Here is a 22,101-nt window from a genome sequence, read left to right on the forward strand (position 1 = left end):
CAATGAACCTCCAAACCTTCTCTCAAAGCCATACAAATAATGAGACAAACACAATCACTGAGACAAAATAAATTAGGGATAACCTGGTGCTGTGCGAGCACGATTTCTCCTCCTACAGACGTCGTGTTACCGATCCGACCGTTGAAGTCGAAGACCTGAATGTTGTGAACCTTCTGTCCAAAAAGCAGCCAAATCCAACGGTTAACGAATGCGCAATCGATGTTTTTGTGAGACTGATTTAACAAAATCGGGAACAGGGTTACTCTTCTCTTTTCTCTTTTGGTGGTTGCCTTTTCTATCAAAATAGTCTCTCTTCTCTACGGTAGATCCCAGGATGATAATTCTCAATCATCTCTTCATAACGATCAATCAAAATCCCCCAATAACCATGCAAATAATAATGATTCTCAAAGTAAACTTTACCACCCATTGTTCTTTTTAGCTCGGTTGGTTAGAGCGTCAAACCCTAATGGCTTGTGGAAAGTTTTATAGAACCCTAATAAATTTTTTTTTTTTTTGATGATCTACTGAAAATAAACGAAAAGCTACAAAGAAAGGGTAAAGCGGAATTGGGACACGGTTTAACGAAAAAATCTCACTGAATATTGGAATGTTAGAAAAGAGAAACTATAATTATATTCCCTAATTGTTGGGAACTCGACAGCGGAATAGAGGCGGGATCAGGATCGAAATAGGCTCTAGATACCATGTTAACAAAGAAAAGAGGAAGCAAGAGGAAGAAGAGAAACAACCACTCTAAGGTTTCATAACATAGAATGAACCAAAACCACCGTTAATAGGGTTACAATGAGTATATATATAAAAGAATAGAATTGTCTAGAATTGTCTAAAATACCCTTACTACTAATATATAATAATATTATCTAACAAAGTCAATAAAATAAAATAAAACATTGACCTAGTTTTTTCCAAATGGTAATGGCTATTGGACTTGAATCCAAGTCAAGCTAATAACGGGTATGACAATAATCAATGAATTGGAGCCAGCCAATTCATATTCCATCTAGTAGGATCTTGATGAGCAACTTGCAACTTGCAATGCATATTTATTTTTTTAAGAAATAATAATATACCATATCATTTAAAATGTAATGAGTAAAAAGTCATAATATAAAAAATATGACAATTAACGGTATATGCAACTGCTTTAGTTAATAAATGTGCTATTACATTAGTTTGTCTCATGATGAACTAAATCAATGAGTTTTGACAAAAATATACAATCTCAACAATGCAATTATAAATTATAAAATTAAAATAAGATAGATAAAATTTGAATTTATTGATCTGCCTACTACTAATTTTGAGTCGAGTTTGAATACGATATTAGTAATATTCAACTCCTTTATCCATGCAATAGACATGCTAAGTCCCATATGTCTACCTCTCTAACTTCAAGCTTTGGTTTGTAAATGTAATTTTTGGCTTTGATAAAATCACCATATTCATTACGAAAACACATACCAATTTATATATAATCATTAACAAATCCCGCATCAAAATTACTTTTAAACATATCAGCGGGAGGCCGAACCCAAAATCTACCTTTATAAGATAATCTTAATTTTAAGAAATTTTATTGATATATTAAATTATTTTAGAATATATTAAAAAAATTACCAAGATGGTTTATTGTTACAAACATAATGAAGTAAAATATGCATATAGATATCTGATAAAAATAAAATATTGTGCGGTGTAACAATTTGGACACAAAAGATGTTAGAACTTGTCTGATTGATGACTGGGTTTATTGCCCACTGTATTTGGTCAAGATATTAGTGCAAGGGTCTATAACATCAGGCTATGGCCCAAAATAAACATGGATAGCATTATTGAAAAATTAACTCTATTGCCTGTTTCATGGCTAACGATAAGCATACCCCTTTATCTTTTAAATACACCTCAGTGACATCAAATTTTGCCATTTTTAACACTTCCACACATTTTTCATCTTTTTCCACACATCTCATATTGTGTTTTTTTAGTCAAAACCAATTTCATTAAGTAAATCAGCTAAATTACCTCATATTTTGTTGAACATAGTAAATTTTATGTTAAAATATAATTTGTAATTTATAGACTTAATTCATTTTTTTTTCATTTATTTGATCTCATTCACAATTTTGGTCCCTCAATTTTTAAAATGTCTAAATTTTTTTTCTCCACCTATGTATTTTAATGCTGAATTTTGATATTGGAGAAATGCAATACTTACGTGACAATTCAATTGATAACTGAAATTAAGTTATCAAGTAAAAATCTTCCTAAACAGTGTGTTACATCAATTTTGATTGATAAAATTGTAGTTGTTAAGTGATAATTTGTGTAGACAGTGTTATGCAAAATAATTATCAATTATCCTTCGCTCCATATAGCAAAAGAACAAACAAGATCAATAAATGTTCTTCCAAACTCTTTCTTTTTACAATATGTATGCACTTTTTATGAATGAAAGTAAATTTATGAACCAAATACTATTTATATATTGGATTCTACCATCAAGAAATTAAAATCACTCTCACCAATATAATGATCATTGAAGAACATTCAACAACCAAACTTTCATAACCTATGGACCACTCAAGAATGAGTTTTAATATTTAATCAATTTAAAAAACAGATATATTATTACATTCTCTCCCTTAATCTTTAGGATTTAACTATTTGATCTAAATTAGTGAATAAATAACTTTCTTAAGAAACTAATTTTGGAATCTGTAAACCACGTGTTCTAATACGTCATTCGTACCCCTCTAGTAGCAAAGGGCCAATCATAAAAAATAAATCTATTTTACAAATATGGACACATTGTATTTCACATATATAAATATTATACATGGGACAACAATTATCTATAATTGATGGAGTCATTGACTCTGCATAAACTTTTTTTGACAATATTCTTTCCATCGTCTACTAAGACGATAATCACTCAAAGTAACCATAACCATTTGTGCACATGACATGGGAATATTTGACATGATCACTACATCATTTACCAGTAGCACAGCATACAGAGATTCATGAACCTTTGAAATACTCGTATTTCGCTATGTTGCATAAACCAAATTTAATTTTTTACATATAACTGAGCAAAGAAGAATAATAACAAAACACAATCTTTCATTGAGAAAAGGATTACATATTTCGAAAATGAATTATTTTCTTGTCATGTCATAAGCATTTAACTTGATAGAGCTTTACAAATTCATATGCTATTTTATCAGAGTCCATTAAGTGTTGCCCAAACATGTAAATCAACATTAGTTCGTTAATATTAAAGGATTTTTACATAATTATTATGACAGCTATCTAAGAACAGCTCGAGTAAACCCACCAGGTAGGCAAAATCACTTGGTCTTTGATGAAGATAATGCTCCCTTTTTCCTTTTATTGGGATTTTTTGAGCATTTTTGGGTGTTAATGCATTTTGGGCAGAACCAATCCTCCTCAGGAACAGCTGTGAGCGGAGGATCGCAGCAATCGATATGGGTACCCATTCCACAGCCAACGGAACCACTTTCATCACCACAAATGAGCATAACATCTCCTCTTTCCCGGGATCTACATACCCGGCAAGCTACATCATCATCACCATCATTGCAATCCTCAGCAGGAGCAGGAATGACCACCTCAATAATCTCCTCTGCCTTACTTAGAAGTTTTGCAAATGACTTATCTGCCCAAGCATGAGTGCCATACAATACATGTCTTTCAAGGGAGAACCCAGGCTTGCAGACATACTCGACCAAGTAGTCTGCTACAACACAAGGTATCTCATGTTTTAAGAACTCTTGGACCCACAAATCAACACGTGGCATACCAGGGCTAACTATGGCATAGTCGACCCCAGTATCAAGAAAGCGGGTATAAGGTGGAGATGTTGCTAATATTGTTCCATCTCCAGCTTTTACCACGCGCTTTAGAGTATCCTGTGACACAATTAAGTTGTATAAGAAACAAACAGAAAACTCATCAATACTAGTATTTGAAAGACAAAATGCATCATCATCAAACGGAAAACCCATTCCAATATGAAGGTGAAAAGAACATACGAAATAAACTTCAAAGGAAAACATACCAAAGGTGGGGCAAAACAATCACCATATACAACAATACGCATCCCATAAAAGGCACCATGACCTGTTCTTTCTTTCACCAGCCGCCACTTTCTTGGAGCTTCCATATTGATGGCACCATCCTCACTGAGACCATTCTTGTGCCACTCATAAGGCTCCTCTGGCATGAACTTTCCTGCCTCGCTACTGTCAGTTAAGAAATCAGTTTTAAGAATCCACCTGCATTCGACCTGAGATTAGTTAGACTATTTATATGCATGCATTAAAGAAAGCCAAATTACATTGCTGGAAGGCAGCTGACTATTTTTCCTTTTTAAAGCACTTATAGGGAATATGATAAGAAAGATATAGAGGTTGATAAATGAATTGCATTCCTGTTCTCAAAGTAAGATATTTCCCTCCCACCTAAAACAGACACATGTAAGGTTACGGCTTCCTAGTTTATCCATGTTTGAAACACAGTTGGCAATACGCACATAATTTTTTTCAACATGCCTGCTTTTCCTTACCTTCCTGATGCAGTAGCAGCAAAAAATTTCTCTGTCCTCCTTATTGGGTCCGGGGATATGAAGTGTGTCGCATGATATGACCACTGATGAGAATCGCGGCAAACCCTTCCTTTCAAACGCTTGATTACTTGTTGAAACTCCTTTCTCTGTAGGCGATGCCCACTTAATATAAAACATGTGGCTTCAGTTTTTACTTTTGCATTAAATCCTGATATAGATGGATTGTGCTTCATTTTCTTAGACGTGATATTTGCTAGCGTAACACTAGATTTAGTAGTTCGATTTACAACACTTCTTCCCTCCACTGAACCTTGCTCTCTTTCATTTGGTCTGTTCTCCTTTTCCTCTTCAATAAAATTTTGTGACTTATTTCTTGGTACATTTGAGTTCTCACTTATATCAGAAGGTACAGACATTTCTTTCAGGATATTTATCCCTGCCTCATCCCTTGTCACATTATCAATCTTCTCCTCAGATACTGCCACTTCAGATTTCACTAATTTCTTTGTAACTGTGGTCTTCTTGGTTCTACTTGCAGGATGTTTTTTTGCTTGATGCTTTACTTTTAACTTTGAGGTTGAGTCTAACAGTGAACGTAGTTTCTGTTTTCCAGTTTCATTTGTGACTTTTTTAGGAGGCATTGCTTCTTCACATTTTTTTAAATGGTCAATTTCTTCCAAGTTCTCTTCTGTTGAGGTGTCTACTTTTTTGGAAATATTAACCAATTCTTCATCAGGAGCCATTCCCAACTTATACTCACATTTGTCATCTGGAGCCTCTGTCTCGTCATCCAAAATATTAGTTTTGCCACCAGCATCTTCTGCACATTCACTAACCATTTCTTGCTCCATCAATTTATTAACATCAAGGATTTGGGGTGATGACTGATGCTTTTTAGCGCCAGAAATTTCTATCTCTTGGCTTCCACTGGAAGAACTTACACCTTCATCTTGCTGAGCAGTTTTATTCAAGCAAACTGAACTTTTCAGTTTAGTAGTAACACCTTTTCTGGGTCTAGAACCCAAAGTTCTCTTGGCAACTGACTTCTTACGGGGTGATTTTCTAATCAGTTTATTGCTTTCTTCATTGCATAAATCTAAATTATCAAGACCAGTAGATCCTTCATTCTTTGACTTCTTTCCTGGTGATGAACAACCAAGATTTGTAGTGACATTAAGTTGCTTTGCTTCATTATCACCTTTTCCCATTCCAAAACCTGTTATATCAGCCTCACCACTAATTTTAGTCTTACTTAAGCTCTGAACAGCCCTTTGTGCTGAATTCTGATAAGCATTATCACATTGAGCAGACTCTGTATTTCTTGAGACAGGCTTATCAAATGCCAGTGAGTTGGAGGTAGAAGCTGCAGATTTAGAAATCAAGTAAGTGTTTGAGCTATTTATACCATCTTTGTCAACTGAAAGATATCCATCAGACACAGGTGGCTCATCAACCACAGATGGCGCTTTTAATCCTTGAGATTTACCATTTGCTAGTGGTGTCCTTTCAATAGACAATTTTGCATTAGCAGCAGTTTTCCTTGATTTTAATTTGGTAGAAGCAGCTTCTTTTGTCCTCTTTTGAGGCAATAAATTATTTTTATGACCCTTTTGAATAACACCAGTTTCTTTCCCAGATCCTTCAACACAGGCAGATTTGATTCCCTCACTTTCCTTTTCTGCCTTAGTGGAAGAGGATTCAAGGTTGTTGCCTTCTCTGTCTTTACATTCGTCTAATACCCTCGAAAAGTTAAATCCCTTTAGATTCTTCCTAGAGTAACTTGTAGCACCAAGCTTTTCATCTGAACAGGCAAGTCTTTCCGCACTTGCAGAAGTTGATCTCGAGCAACTTAACTTCTTGGTCTCCAAAGTGTCATCATGCAGATTGGGTCCTTGAACCGGTGAATTTGTATTTTCAGTAAGGCCAAGATCCTGGAAGCCAGATGTCTTCGGAAAATCAGCATTTTTAGACCCAATGGTCTTAACATATGATTCAGGTGGCTGACGCGATGTAGAATGCCAAGAAGCTTCAGGAACCTGGCGGCTTATTTTTGAGTCACCAATATTATGCAAGTCTATATCTTGATCAGAATTGTCCTTATTTGGTGTAGTAGTTGAGTCTTTACCCTTATTGGTGTTTGGCAAAACCTGTGGACCAGTAGAATCTGAGATGGCATTTGATGCCTCCTCTCTTAAAGATTTTGACATTCCATGAGTCAAAGCTGTACCAAATTTCGAACCGAGGGGACTTTTGCTTCTATTCCTTCCCCTGCATTGCTCCAGCTTGGAATCCTCAACCTCTTCCTCGGAATCCTTAGCCTCTTCCTCCATCATCTCCAGTTCAAAACCACTGTTTGAGAATGAATAAAAGTTGAGTAATTAGTTGAAATGGATAACATGGAAAAGCTAAGGGAAATAAACATGTAATCATTATGACATGTTAGCAAAAAGAATGATTGCATCACATCTTAAAGCTTTCAAACAGAGATATCATCTGTATTTTCAATTTTCATATTATAGGCCTGTTGCATTAATTCATTCAAATGCCTTAAAATCAGTCAGTTTAAAGTGCATCTTTATAAATTTCCCACATCTTTTAAAATGACAATGATCATTACAAGCGAATAAATCAGTAACACCTTGAAGGTTTGGAATCTTGAAGAATACGAGTGGTTAAACACACAATGCATTATACTTGATGCATCCTGACATTATTATGTTGGTCAAAGCAAATGTCATCTTATAATCATATATTCCACTCAATTAAGCTAAAGGCTTAAATATAATTGAGGTCCTTTATTTTTTACAAAATATTCGTTTTGATCCTTTTTTTTTTAATTCATTTTTGTCCTTTATCTTTTATAAATGATGAATGTTAGTCCTTTTAATCATACCCTTTCAAACAACGGTATGATTATTGTCATGAATTGTTGAGGTCTAATTTTGGATAAGTTGTTTCTAATAAATGTCATTCTTTTCAAAAGGTTTACATTTGTTTCAAAGCATGCAAGAAGAGTTTTTTCAAGTGCAAACCTATTAATAGGTTAAATAGATGCTCTTTTGAAAGAATATCATAGTGGATACATATTAGCAATTGTTAGAAGGACTTCAATGACCAAATGTTGTTATAGTTTTTGTTGTGATTGTGATAAGAACTAAAATACTTCAATTATAAAATATAAAAGATGAAAGTTAATTAAAAAAAAAAGGTAAAGAACCAAAACGAATATTAAGTAGAAGATAAAACATCAAAATTATATTTAAACCTAAGCTAAAATATCATGTCATAAGATTATTTGCTGCAATCATTATCAAGTTCGTCCTTTAACACAACAAATTGTTAACAGTTTCCATATACAGGAGTGTACATGATAAATATGCAAGCAGAGAAGAAAATTCCTTCTCATTCAACCTCTATGACCATTATAAGTGAAATGCAACAGTTTTATAGCATGCTACAATGTGATAAAACCATATTGTAAATGACAGTTAACTTTAACACGGTACAATGCCTAACCTCTTGAAATATTTTTCTTCAGGAAGAATCTTCCAATTCTTTAAGCTGAAGAAATAAACATCAAGTTAGATTTAGAAAACAAAGAAAAATGTTGTAATTTGAACCGGCCACTTGTAAGAGCTTATAAACTCATGAGATTTCATCTATAACCATGCAAAGTGATAAGCCTCATAATTCCAAGTGACAAAAACAAAAGAAGACATACATACCAATCTTCCAACCAATGATGATTAACTAGCTTTATTGTGGCCAATCTCTTGGCAAGCTCGTACTTCTCCCCTATATGGCAAAAATAAATAAATGTTGATATTGACGGTCAAATTTTGAGAGGAATTCAAAAGAAATGAAGATATATTTGTATACATCAATAATGGATAAACCACAAATTTTGTCCTTCAAATTATGCCTCTCCTACTTCATCTCTCAAAGTTAATGAAAATGATAAGTAATCACTAACATTTTTTATATTCATCCCATTAGGCCCTCACGTTTTGTCACGTCTTTTCTGTTAGTCCCTATCGTCTTGTGACTTTTGCCAATATATTGGAGTAAGGATGACAACATTGGGACTAATAAAATATTAGGAATATAAAATAAAATGATACAAACTCCTAATTATTTTCATTTACTTAAGGAAGAAAGTAGGAGAGAATGTGTAAATTCGGGGACGAAATTGGTGGTTTACTCCATCATCAATCTATAAGTCAAAGAAATTACATGAACAAAGCAGTATCCTTGTTTGCCATCAACAGCTTAGAAAACTTCAATAATCTATACAGAACAAAGATGAACAAACCTTCAAATTTGTAGCATACAAGATGAGTAACCTTGGTTGCCACCAACGGCTTAGAAAACTGTGCACCCATCAGCTCAACCATTGTCTAAAGAAATAAATTATGGTGAAGTCAAGTACCGATACATCACAATGTGTATAAGCTCCTGGACGAAGTCAATATGATAAAGTATAAAAGATGATTACCATAATGTCATCCCGATCCTGGCGTAGATAGCCAGTCAAGCAGACAGTCAAATTTTTTGCACCCGGAATTCCATCTAAATCTTTAAGCGGTCTGTACATAATCTAGAAAAGGAATACAAAATTAACCCACTTAGAAGGTAACACTTCCAAAAATTCATCCAACAAAGTCAAAGAAACACATGAAGAAAATCTGCTACTAGTTCTAAGAATGACTTGTAGAAGTTCAAGAAATTTCTCAACACTGAATGTGAAAAAAAATTATTTATATCATGACTTATGTTTTGATACATAAATCATCTAAGTCTGAATAACTTCAACCATATCATATCTAACCTTTTTTATGTGGAATGTTAAGAGTGCAAAAACGTATAGTAGTACTACTACTAATTACTAACCAATCCTATCCATCTAATTTTGTTGGCTTCAAGAACCAAACGACGCCATTCTAAAACTAAACCTCCAACAATAATTCATTTAGAGTGAAGAATTTTCTCTACCATAGGTTTTCGTGGGTTTTTCTTTCCTCTTTTAATTATAATACCTTTCATTTGTTCCACTGTTCTCATTAAGTCTTTATGTGCCAAATACATTCATTCCTAACCTTATCATTTTTACTCACTGGCTGATTTATCCAACTCAAGATTCTCATCTACACAATACTTTTTATCCACTTTTCAGCATTTCAGTTGGATGCTATCAGAGAATCACATACATGACGCAGTCATGCGATATCATTGTCGATTCAAAATCAGAAGGCCTACATTCTGATTTACATACATCAAGTCCGAGATAGAACGGAGATTGATACGATACGACAATCCAAGTCAGTAAATACAAGACTGCACGAATGCAGGGAATACAAATCCCATTTTAAAGCCCAATGTTCACTATCAATTACTAGTCCTATAGTTATTCTCAAATGGAATCCTATGTGTTGCATCTCATTGATCTCCTCATAAGCTTATATAGAACCGAGACACATATACCATGCAACTAATGCTACATAGTCTGAGTAAAATATTCACTATTTGATAAATATCTAATCTACATTACTAATGAAACCACCTAAATGCATTCCAACAAAAACAGCAACGGAGAGAAAGAAAGAGAGAAGAAACAGACCGAGTTAATATTAACACACGTTCCAATATCAGCACGGTGTTCAACCCATAATGCAGTAACCACCTTCTTTCCATCATTTCTTGCAGCAACACAAACAGGATCGTCCTATACACAACACACAGTTCACTCTCTTCAAGTCAATGTAAAGGAAAAAGGAACAAAGAAATAGGGAAATTGAACTCACATAAGTAATGTTATCAACAATAACATGAGTGCAATTCCCACTGTACTTCCCCGCATCAATTCCACCACCATTTACAAGCTTGAATCGTATCTATATACCACAAAAAAAAAAAAAAAAACAGAAATGAATCAAATTAACTAAATAAACAAGAAAAACCTACCAGATCGAAAACAAAAACGGAAAAGAGATAAAACCTTGCTTTCAGTGAGTGGATTAAAACCAAATAGAACAAAATGAACACCGCGAAACACTCGCGGTGAGTTACTCGTTTCCATCATTTGAGAAGAACAAAATTGAATTTGTGAATTCCAGTAACAAACAAATACAAAACAAACTTCTTAAGTAAGACCTCTTTTTTTGAATGATCTTCTTCAGGAAGACTTCAAATGGTAACAAGTGCAGTTTTAAGCGGTGAAGGAAGGGTTTTAATTTTTTTTAATTATTATTCCGCTTTTTTTTTTTGTACAACAGCTTTAATTTTAGTGGCGGGGGGGAGAAAAAAAAAAAAACAAATTCCGCTTTTTTTTTTTGTACAACAGCTTTAATTTTAGTGGCGGGAGAATAAAATCTAAAACTACATGGGCCTAGGCCAGGCCCAATTTAATTGAAGTTGGGCCGAACATTCTAGAAAAAAGAAAGTCAACAGAAAACCGGTTATGCATTTGATGGTTTGGTAGATAGAAACAACTGAGTAATTAACAAAAAAAGCATTTTGCTTTGCTTGCTTCAACACTTCAACCACCTAACCACTCCTTTGACAGAAGCAGAACCACTCAGTATCAATGGGTAGAGCCGCTCCGATAATAACGGCGGTGGTCTTCTTAGCCGTCGGAGTTATATTCTCACCGGAGACATTCGGATCAAAATCAACCGCTATCTCAACCTACCTCAAACTAGCTCACCTCCTCGGTTTCTCCATCGCTTTCGGCGCGGCTCTATGGGTAACATTTATCGGTGGGATCATTATGTTTAAGTATGCACTTTCTTTGTTTTATTTTCTCAATTAACATCCCCTAATTATGTTTATATGTTCGCTCAATCTGTAATTATTATTACTAATTGATGTGTCGATGTTTGTGATCATTTAGGAATTTGCCTAGGCATCAGTTTGGTAATTTGCAGAGCAAGATGTTTCCGGCTTATTTTTCAATGGTTGGTGTTTGTATCGCCGTTGCAGTGGCTTCCTTTGGTTACCTTCACCCGTGGAAAACTTCATCCACAACTGAAAAATACCAACTTGGCTTCTTGCTTTCTTCCCTTGCTTTCAATCTTGCTAATTTATTCGTCTTTACGCCGATGACCATTGAGGTGATTTTTCTTCTCTTTTTTCTCCCAACAATTCCAATATTCACTATTTTTATGAGGTTATTATATTTTTAGTTTTTTACACTTGTTAGAATGCGCCCCTCAAATATTCATGTAATTTAGGTTGAGTTTGGTTAAGCAGATCAAATAAGAGTGTTCATATATATAATATAAAGTAGCTTTGGCGACAGAAGAGAAAAGCCGTGCATAATCTCTATATATAAGCTGTTAAGCTATTATGTGTAGCTTATGAAAATAAGTTAAAAACTGCTTTTAGACATATGTAGAATATGTTTGGATTCTACAGTGGTGCAATGTGGTACCTTTCTGTTTGGAGGGAAGACAAAATCGATTGCAGACATGTCATTGTGCCATGTCAAAATTCTATAAGCATGTTTGTATATTATTTTTGCAAACAAATCAAGTAAGGCTTAAAAATGTAGTTGGTAATCAGAGGGATGAAATTGAATTTTCCAAGGAATTGCATTCACTAAATGTTTTCATTAGTGATGGAGTTTAACTTTAACTTGTGTTATCTGATTCTAGGCTCTAGCAAAGACCAAGATCAATTTTCCAAACTCTTATCTTCGATCTCGTGCACTTTCAAATTTAGATATTCACTAAAAATCTAAAGCCTTGAGTGGTTGAGATCTCTTATAAGCTTGATCCCTTCTCTGGATTCTGTCAAAAAAAATTATTTATTTGCATAATTGAACTCTTCTTCTTGGCATCTGTCACTAACAGCAGCACTGATGTAACAGTCTTAGTGCATCTAACATCAGCATTGTTCATCTTCAACATTGACAACAACCGTTTAGGAGCAAAATTACATTTTCACACTAAATTGAATTTGACTTTTTGTTTCATTTATTAAATGAGCTTGTTAGCTAAACCAAGTTGGGCTTCAAACATTGGGGGGCCCAAACGAACAGGGCTGATGCTTTTTTTGTTTGTCATTTGGGAAATTTCGCTTACCATTTTCTATATACCGGTTATACTATGTTATGTTCTAATAATACTCATAATCTTTTCGGTAATTATACATGTAGAAGTACTTTTGATTACTATCATCTAGCAAATTTCATTTTGTCAAATATATGTTTGAGTAAAAATTACCCAACCATAAATCACGTTTCAACAAACTCGTTTTTTGCCGAACTTATTTTTGCAAAACGAGGTTTAATCCAACATAAGTTTGCAAATTTTAATTCAAACATAGCCTTAATCATATCTCCAGTTTAATCATGACAACATTTTATGTTGTTGAACCACCAATAGAGTCTGCTCATTTTTATTGTTTGTAAATAATGTAACCATTTAGTTGATCCGATACAGTTGATGAAACAAAGGCATAAAGTGGAGAGAGAGAATAGCATCGGAGAGGAAGTTGGGTGGTCAAAAAATGTTGAAGTTGCAAAGAAAAACCCAAAGCTTGCAGCGATGAACAAGAAGTTTGGTATGATTCATGGATTATCTTCCCTTGCCAATATCATGTCATTTGGAAGTCTTGCGATACACTCTTGGTATTTGGCAGGTAAAATTGATCTCTGATTCAGTTTTTGCCTCCCATTTTATAGAGATGGTTGAGCACCTTGTATTCCCTTTGTCTACAAATTACTTAGTTCTTGCCATGTAGAAGAAGTATAGAATGTATGTGCAATTTGTGAAATGTACTAGCAAAGCATTACACGGTGTTGGTTTACCGAGAGTATCTTGTGTCTTGCCGTGCAAACATAATGTAATCACCTTAATTGACATGAATAAAATAAGAAGTCTCTGTACCTTTCTGTAGTCAGAGGTAACAAACATTATGGTATAAATTATATAAGCTACCTACTTGCTTTTACTCAATGTGCTACTCTCTGGTTTTCTTTTGGATAAAACATTTATACAATTATTACTTAGGTATTGGTAATACTATTCTCTAATAAAAAGCTAACACGGAGAATAAACTTAACGGTGATCGACAAGTGTGTCCCATTCAAAGGTGCAGCAATGGGTCTAAAACTGTGATTAGAATTGCTGTGAAATTGGACACACTAGAATAATCAACTCAACTCTCAACTTGGATTTTTCAGCGGTCCTCGTTTTGGAACACTCTTTTAAGCATTCAAAACAATGATTCTACAACGCATTCTTTCATCACTTTTTTCCGAATGCTACTGTGTTGCCCTTTTGTTGTAGTGGAAGACTATGTCTACTGCCGTCACAAAAGGCATCTTTTGGAGTGGATGTATTGGTCTGATGGAAGTGAAACATCAGGATCGAACCGTTGGAAGAGAGTATTGAAGGTAGGGAACAGTTTTTTCTGTCCATGAGATCTCGATTCTACTCAAATAGGCTATTTACGTGTACTGAGTTTAGGTAAAATTCAGAACATGTTCTTATCTGAAAAGTGGGGGAAAAATCTGAAAAATGGGTCCATTGTTAGTATTTATTTGAAATACCATTAGAATTAGAATAAATAGTAGTATATGTTCCTAATTGTGACATGGCTTGGGTTGGCCTACTTAAAAAAATTTGAGAACTAAAAATCAGTTGTGGTTGGACATGCTTTTAGGAGTTGACTGTGAAAGTAGTCGATTGTTATGTTATAAGGGAAATTCTGTCCCAGCACCTTAATATGCTCAAAACTAGCGAAAACCATTACTGGAAGTTTGTTTCTGGTAGGATATTGGCAGATAAAAAACACGCTCGGAAGTTTGCTACTGGTAGAATTAGAGGAGAGCAATCCTCGTGTTTTAATTGGAAAACAGTATGATGAGTACTTATAGAACTACATGCAAGTTCTGTCCATTTCTTTTTTGTATTGTGAAGGATTACATTTTGCAACTCTTTGGGTTAAAAATCCATAAAACAGTGTGAAGCTGACATTAAGGCCTATTTTATCCTCGAGACAATTCACAACAATCTCTGAATCCTAACAAACCTCTAATCTACTGAAAAACATAAGCTTTAAGCCAGGGATAATCCCTTCCAAAAAAAACCCAACTCACTGCTTCATACGCTTTGCCACCCCAAAATTTGGGAGATGCCATAAAACCAAGCTTTCTAACTATTCACTTTGAATCAAACCTCTACAACTAGCACCCCCATTGGCCCACGTGAGCACTGTCCATACATAGGCTGGCTCAATCTTTCTCCAGAGAGTTCCAATTGTACATGAACCTTGTGGACAGCATGCACATAATCTAAGTGTGGGTGTGGTGGTATCTTAAAATAATTGTCCAAGACAGCGGTACTTTAAGTGGATGCAATTATTGAATTGAAATGTGTACCTATTTTGTATACTTAATAATAACAATAATAATATTAATATTAGTCACTTACTACTTTGATTAGTTGATTCCTCAAAACAATTGGCCAAACTCCGACTCTGTTTGCTCTATTTCTCCGGCCTAATTTCTTACCGGCTGAACGAAAATCCGATAGCGAACCAACATTGATGTGACACATTTAACATAAGACCATGTTTAAAGGCATCTTAGTATATATGATTGTGAATATGAACGATTTCTACAGTCAGCTTTGGACTGCAACCAATAAACCATCGATATTTTGAATCTTGACAACCCAAGCAATAATATAGTGACCCATCAATCGATCGAAAGTAGAAAGAAAAAAAATGTTGCAAAGCGCACCATGTAGAATGTTCTTAGGCAGCGAGGCATCATCATTAAATTAAATTATCTATTCAGGGAAATTGATCATCTAACTATTCGATCTCGATCTTCTGAGAGTTCGAATTCGATTCATTTTTCTAAGCTTGTTTAGATAGGTAAATAAAGGCTATAATACACTTTTCATCTTTTAAATTTAATTTTAAGATTTTTGCGATTTTGATATCTCTAGTTTGAAAATTGAAATTTTAGTTCTTTAATTTTCGACTCTTTTATAAATGGTTGGCTCTCTTTTTGACTCGGTTTATAATTTTTTATATATGATTACGAAAAATATACAGCTTATTTGTTTTATTTAAAAAAAATAAATTGTCAATTCATTTATTTATTTATTGTTAACTCATTTTTTTAATATTGTCATTTCATTTTTTTTAATTTAACTATAATATAATTTTGGTTATTTATTTTTTATCTAATATTAATTTGTGTCCTTTATTTTTTTTTATTTGATTTAATTGCATTTTTAGTTTCTCTATTTTTATCAATTTATAAAATTGGTCTCTCTATTTTAAAAGTGACATTTTTTGTCCATCTCTCAAATTTTTTAACTAAAAAATTATAACTTGAAATATTTTAAATAACGTGGAATACATTTTTATGATATATAATCATCTAGATGCATTAATTATTTATATGTCATTAATTAAATTATAAATATGAAAATTTTCTAAAGTTGAAAGTTAATTTTGTATAGTATTTTATTCGAATTTTATGGATGTTAATCATTCTAGCATCATATGACATGCTCTTTACAACATGTCATGTCACGGTTTTTTAGTTAAAAAATCACATGTAGAGACCAAAATTATCGATTTCTAAAATAGATGGATCAATTTCGTGAACTAGTAAAAATAAGTGGATTAAAATTACAATTAAGTCTTTTTACTTATTTTCATTATTTATCTTTTACGTAATATTGATTTTAGTCCTTAATAAAATGATAAATTTGTATAATTTTACGAAAGATATAAGATTGAAATGATCATTAAGTAAAAAATAAATGACTAAAACAAAATATAAATAATCAAAATGAATTAAAAAATATATAAGACAAAAATAAATATTAAGTAAAATATAAATGATTAACATTATATGAAGAATTTATTCTTTTTTAAAAAAATTGTCAATAAAATAAAACACTTGACAATTGTATTTTTTTTTAAATGAAGTGAGAACATTAAAAAAAGTTAGCAATTTTTAAAAAAAAAAATAAGCTGCCAATTTAAAAAAAATTAAATGAATTAGAAATTCAAAAAAAATTAAAAAGTGAATCATATATTCTACGTAATCATTAAAAAGAACGTTTTATCAGCGTTCATGCGTCAAAATTAAGAAAAATCAACTATTTGAATTAAAGAGTTAAAATATCAATTTTAAAAATAAGGGTTAAAATCGTTACATTTTAAAATTTGTGGAGTCAAAAATATATTTTAACTATAAATAAATAAATGAAAGGAAAATTGTATTAGTATTAAAAGACAACCACGTCGGCAACTGAACTTTAAAAAAACCGTTTAAGATATATTTTCTACGTTCCACAATAATTTTAACAAAAAAACAATTACCTCAAATAAATTTCGTTCACATTTTTTAATATAATTTTAATTACTTTTTTTTACCTTTCAATTATTATTATATACATAAATTTTAAAATATTATTATATTTTATATTGATAATAAATAAAAATCCATTAAGAATTAAAATAAATAATTTAATAAAATGATATATTTTTATTTTAGTTATTATATTTTTAATATATGTGCAAAAAAATTCAACCATATAAATAAATAACATTTTAATTTGAGGTTCGAAAATCTTCATTACTTCAACGGTCAGATAAGCCTTGTTAGCTATGCCACGTACACATTTTTAACACTTTTTTTACATAAATTCAAATAATGTAAACGTTGTTGACATTTAAAAATACGAAAGACTTGGTTTTAAAATAAAAAAAGTTAACGAACATTTTTAAAATATTGACTAAATTTAGTTTTGTCATAAATGGATTATTTACTTTTAATTGATTTTAGGTGGAGTACTTCCCTCAATGTGATTTTGTTAATTATACCGCAAAACCACACGACACAATCCACCTCAAATAAAGGTTGAGAAGGAAACGCGGTTTATTTGATCATATTTAGTGTACGTGGAACGTAGTCTAAGTAATGCCGGCAAACGTAGAGAGACAAAGTTTTCTTTGTTGAGTGGATAAGCAATGGAGCAAGCAAGTTGGAAATTGGAATGTTTTGTTTGAGAGTGAAATAACTAGCCGTATTATGCAGACTAGAACTTGTTGAGTGGACGAAAGAATCTGGTCCATTTTGTCGAGTACTTTCTCGGTTTGACATGTGAATCAACATGTGCATAAAAGAATCATCGATTAAACAACGTAAAACAACAGAATCTTTATCGTTTTCATGATTTGGCATTGTCTTTCTTAATCTAAATATATCTTGCAAGTAAGGATTTTATCTTCCACCTTTTCAAGAAACGCTAAAACCGTGCCTATCTAGAATATGCAACGTAACGCATAATTACTCATATCTGGCCCCAACGTGTCATTGCTGATAAAATATCCCTTTTGTTTTATATATATTTGTAAATCCATTTTTGTAAAAAAACACTAATATTCAGCAATAATAATATTTTACAAATTATGTTTTATTTGAGGATAAACTAGAATCATATTTGAAGTGTACAAAACTAAAGTTCGAATTCTAACAAGACACTTTATTTATGTTATATCAAACTTTAAATTATCGATAATTATCAGACCCAAACAAAAAAAATTGATGGATGGTAAGAAAAATAAATAAAACTTTTCTCTTGGTAGAATTTTAGGTGAGTAGCCAAAAAAATGTGAGACTTTTAATGGTGTCCACATATATCTTGCTAAAAAAGGACATGCAATGTTTCTTTTACTTTTCCTTGAATGAGACAACCTGGACCAATAAATAAATACTAATAAAAATCTCTCCCACTTTCTGGTAGTTCTAATTCAACCAACCAAGAACCCAACTCTTTTCATTAAAGTATTGGATTAATAAAAGCACCACTTGAATACAAATTACTAGTAATTGATTAAATTTACGTGTTAATAGTTGAGGAATATTCCTCTACAAGCAGGATTCATGAGAAACACAAAAGAAATGGTAAAATATTTAAATTTATAAATCAATGAATAAAGAATCACCTAACATTCAACTAACCATGTGCCCTTGTTTTATACACTCCCTTTCCCTCCCTCATAATAATAAATAATGAATCATTTTATAAATTCATCTAAGGCTAATTAAGCTATATGCACCCAAGATTAACATCCTAGCAGGGAAAACAAGCAACACAAACAAATGCATATGTTGAGATGCAACAAGCCTACTGAACCTCTTCAAGGACTCTCTTCCTGTCTTTATCATGCCAGAGAAGGGTGACTGGCGTTGACCGATATTGACCGATACCATAGACCTCCCGACAACAATGCCGTCGACTCTCCGCGGTAATACAAGAGGCCACCATACTTTGCGCCTTTTGTCTCTCATTGATTTTCGGATTTGATTAAGTTCTTGGCGAATTACACTCCTCACTGTCTTTAAGTAGGAGTTCATGTCATGATCTCTTTGTATGCTTCCTCCAGATCCATATGCAGATCGATCGCTTAATATCTCCAGTGGATGAGGTGTGTTCAAGAACACCAACTGCGCGGCTCGGAGCTTCTTCTCTGTGTCGTTCGATTCTGACAAAGGACAACACAGAAGATATAGACCACTTCCTTGTGGTAGAAGATGATGGCTTGGTGAAAACTTCTCATCTGGTTGTAGAATCAATAGTTCCCCCATTGGTGTATATAGTAGCTTCTGCAGTTAAAAAATTCAACTCATAAGCTAATATGAAATGTGTTTCTTAACTTAAAAAGATTAATTTTTGGCATGTTCAATAAAGAAAAAACATAAACATTTTTGGATATGCAGGACTTTACTTGGTTATTGAGACATGGGTGATTTCGAAAATTCGCATTGATAGCCTTCAAGATTTTCGCAACATGGTCAGGGTAATTGCAAGAAAATGCTCGTGGTACTATGTCTCGGTGCATTATAATTGCCTGAACATGACTTCGTGGTAGACCCAGCTTGTCTAGCAGAGTGTCACCTCCACACATAATGGAAGGGGAACCGAAAGTTACCACGGGAAGTAGAGAGGAGGTCGGTACTTCTTGTCTTATGAAGAGCATAAGATTTACGAGTAATGCCAAGCTTCCACCAAGAGAATGTCCGGTGAAACGAAAAGTTGCACGAGAACCTCGAGATTTTAGATGGGCGTGAACTTCCGGCAACATTTGTTGATATATCCCTTTTGCAGCCTCGTATATACCTCTGTGCACAAGGATATCCAAGCCCTAGATTAAAAAAAAGTGTACATCATTAGCTTATTTTCAGGATATAGTTAACTAGATACACATTAAGATTTAAAGGAGATTCAAAATTATTTATCATAAGTATAAACAGCAACATTTCCCCCTTTGACATTAACAATGGTGATATATAAAAACTTTGATCTGCAATATCAGCAATTACCTCAAATTTAATGGGCTCAAAAAGCAGGTTTGCTTGCCAAGATGCTAACGACTCTGAACCCTACATAAATTTATTTTAAAAAGAAAGGGTGAGAGAAAGAGCATATCAGAAAACATACATCCAAAAATGGCAGTGAACTACATCCACTCTAAAATATCACAAGCTAGATACAACCCAATTAGATATTGGGAACAACAATAAATAGCATTATATCAAATTTGAGCGCTGACAAACAACTTACTAGCTGCGACCGACAGGTATAATTTATATTGCAAAAGTGTAAAAACTAATTTTACCTGAATAACAAAAAATCTTGTACCACTCTGATTATCATCGCAGATGAACCATTCGCAGGGTGATGAACGAGTTGAGTTCAGATCATCTGCAACGGCCTGCTTTACTTCCTCCTTTGCTGCAACCACTGCTGTAACTGAATCAGTAGTTGCCATCAAAGACGCCACCTCTGTGTTCATCATGTTAATATTGTGAAGGCTTTCATTGCTTCCTTCACCAGCCATCGCATTTGAAGATTTGAATGGAAGTATGCTCCTCGTTTGAGCATGAAGATAAGAGGCTGCAGAAGCAGCAATGTTATAAGCAGTTGATGCACTTATCCTATATCCGCCATTATTTGCCTCCTTTGTTTCTTCTTGCTTCTCTTTACTTTCAACTTCCTGTGGAATTTTCTCAGATTTTGCTGCCAATTCCTTTTTCTCTAGCGATGAAGTTACAAAACGCAGACCATAATGTTTCAAGAGTTTCCCTGGCTAAATTAACGAATCCATAAATTTAAATTAGTTTCATATTTTCAAAACATATAATAAGAACAGAACTTAAAAAATATATGTTTCCAAATTCCAATTGCAAAAAATGCAATTGAATCTCATGCAAATGATACAAAACAGAACCCTACATTTTTTGTTGCAAAACTATAAGCCGAAAATCAATCACCTCGCATAAGCAATGAACATTCCATATTATAGTATAAGACATTTCCAAAAAAAGATTCAGATTACATCCACAGTGTCTCGTCAAGTTTAACCTAAAATGTTCCAACGGTTTTCGAATTAAAAACAATACATACATCTATCCATAACCCAACACAAAGTAAACCCAGAAAGAGAGGCACTTTAAAACATGTTAAAATAAAAATAATAATAATAATACAAACTTTAGCATTCCAAATCACCCTGATTCCAAGCTAAGAAAAAAAATAAACAAAACAAATTACAACACAAGAAATCTTCAACTAATCAATGTTTTAACCAAATCATCTAGATCACTTAACAACAAGATAGATCTGAGACCTCAAAATTTAATCCAAAAACACCAGTCACTTTCACAAATTTGCCAATACTAAATAAAGAAAATAAATAATGAAAAGAAAGATCTGAATGAAGTTACCTTGATTTTAGGTATAGAATAAGCCAAGCTTCCCAAATGTGACATCTGCGCATACAATCTAGCTTCACCCAAAGACACCCTTCGTAGCATTTTAGAAAACGAGTCTCTATCAAATTGAAAATCCTGTTCTTTTTCATCATTATCAACCGCGCAAGTATCACACACCTCATCACCATCATCATTGTTTTGATCGTTGTCAATTCCTTCCTTTTCATCATCGTCATCATTCCCTTGTTCCCCTTTCCACACAGACTTCACATGCAAAATCTTCAAAACCCAGTTTCCACTCTGCGCCTCGTCGCCGTCATCTCTAACGGCTTTTGCCGTATCTCTGTTATCCGATAAAACGGCGTCGTCGAGGGACAATCCACTGAACGTTGTATTCGTGGAACAACGTTGTTTCGGCCATAGAGATTCCAATGGGTATCTGAATGAGAATCTAGAAAATAGAGATTTTTGAGAAGGTTGTTTCTCAGCGGCGGAACGAGCCACCGTGGACACGTGAGATGGGGCGGCGCGTGTATCTAATGAACCACCGATTGAGATGGAGGGAACTATCCCTGTTTTTAAACACATAGTTTCCATTATTTAAGAAAAATAAAACAACAATGTCCGCAACGATGATGTAATTTTGGGGTTATTACGCTACGCAGTTGGTTTTGGTATTTTTTGATTTGGAAAAACACAGAAAAGAGAAAGAGAGAGAGAGAATGAGAAAATTAATTTA

General features: G+C 33.4%; 3 protein-coding genes across 3 annotated transcripts; 1 reads left to right on the plus strand and 2 right to left on the minus strand.

Moving 5' to 3' along the window:
- Positions 1-3,127: 3,127 nt before the first annotated feature.
- LOC101505866 (BRCT domain-containing protein At4g02110) lies at positions 3,128-10,866 on the minus strand. The gene is made up of 10 exons (XM_004495854.4): positions 10,608-10,866; positions 10,414-10,503; positions 10,230-10,334; positions 9,108-9,209; positions 8,925-9,009; positions 8,338-8,407; positions 8,129-8,173; positions 4,613-6,961; positions 4,106-4,322; positions 3,128-3,956 (listed from the first exon to the last, which is right to left on the minus strand). The coding sequence occupies exons 1-10, from the start codon at positions 10,689-10,691 to the stop codon at positions 3,375-3,377; spliced, it is 3,729 nt and encodes a 1,242-aa protein (XP_004495911.1). The 5' UTR covers positions 10,692-10,866; the 3' UTR covers positions 3,128-3,374.
- A 208-nt stretch (positions 10,867-11,074) lies between these two features.
- On the plus strand, positions 11,075-13,569 carry LOC101506401 (uncharacterized). The gene is made up of 3 exons (XM_004495856.4): positions 11,075-11,386; positions 11,502-11,721; positions 13,054-13,569. The coding sequence occupies exons 1-3, from the start codon at positions 11,196-11,198 to the stop codon at positions 13,267-13,269; spliced, it is 627 nt and encodes a 208-aa protein (XP_004495913.1). The 5' UTR covers positions 11,075-11,195; the 3' UTR covers positions 13,270-13,569.
- A 4,980-nt stretch (positions 13,570-18,549) lies between these two features.
- LOC101506730 (phospholipase A1 PLIP2, chloroplastic) lies at positions 18,550-22,101 on the minus strand. The gene is made up of 5 exons (XM_012714536.3): positions 21,375-22,101; positions 20,267-20,737; positions 19,971-20,030; positions 19,376-19,792; positions 18,550-19,253 (listed from the first exon to the last, which is right to left on the minus strand). Exons 1-5 carry the CDS (start codon positions 21,957-21,959, stop codon positions 18,678-18,680), a joined length of 2,109 nt encoding a protein of 702 aa, XP_012569990.1. The 5' UTR covers positions 21,960-22,101; the 3' UTR covers positions 18,550-18,677.

This window comes from Cicer arietinum, chromosome 4 (genome assembly GCF_000331145.2).
Source record: "Cicer arietinum cultivar CDC Frontier isolate Library 1 chromosome 4, Cicar.CDCFrontier_v2.0, whole genome shotgun sequence".
Classification (NCBI taxonomy): domain Eukaryota; kingdom Viridiplantae; phylum Streptophyta; class Magnoliopsida; order Fabales; family Fabaceae; genus Cicer; species Cicer arietinum.

Bases quoted from the DNA above. Each gene is read 5' to 3' on its own strand.
- LOC101506401 (XM_004495856.4), top strand. From the start codon at position 11,196: ATGGGTAGAGCCGCTCCGATAATAACGGCGGTGGTCTTCTTAGCCGTC. The intron at 11,387-11,501 runs GTATGCACTTTC...GTGATCATTTAG, and splicing joins GGTGGGATCATTATGTTTAA to GAATTTGCCTAGGCATCAGT. The intron at 11,722-13,053 runs GTGATTTTTCTT...GATCCGATACAG, and splicing joins TTACGCCGATGACCATTGAG to TTGATGAAACAAAGGCATAA.
- LOC101505866 (XM_004495854.4), bottom strand. From the start codon at position 10,691: ATGATGGAAACGAGTAACTCACCGCGAGTGTTTCGCGGTGTTCATTTT. The intron at 10,504-10,607 runs GTTTTATCTCTT...TGTGGTATATAG, and splicing joins ATCCACTCACTGAAAGCAAG to ATACGATTCAAGCTTGTAAA. The intron at 9,210-10,229 runs GTCTGTTTCTTC...TTCCTTTTCTAG, and splicing joins CGTGTGTTAATATTAACTCG to ATTATGTACAGACCGCTTAA.
- LOC101506730 (XM_012714536.3), bottom strand. From the start codon at position 21,959: ATGGAAACTATGTGTTTAAAAACAGGGATAGTTCCCTCCATCTCAATC. The intron at 20,031-20,266 runs GTAAAATTAGTT...AAATTTATGTAG, and splicing joins CAAGATTTTTTGTTATTCAG to GGTTCAGAGTCGTTAGCATC. The intron at 19,793-19,970 runs GTAATTGCTGAT...TTTTTAATCTAG, and splicing joins TTGAGCCCATTAAATTTGAG to GGCTTGGATATCCTTGTGCA.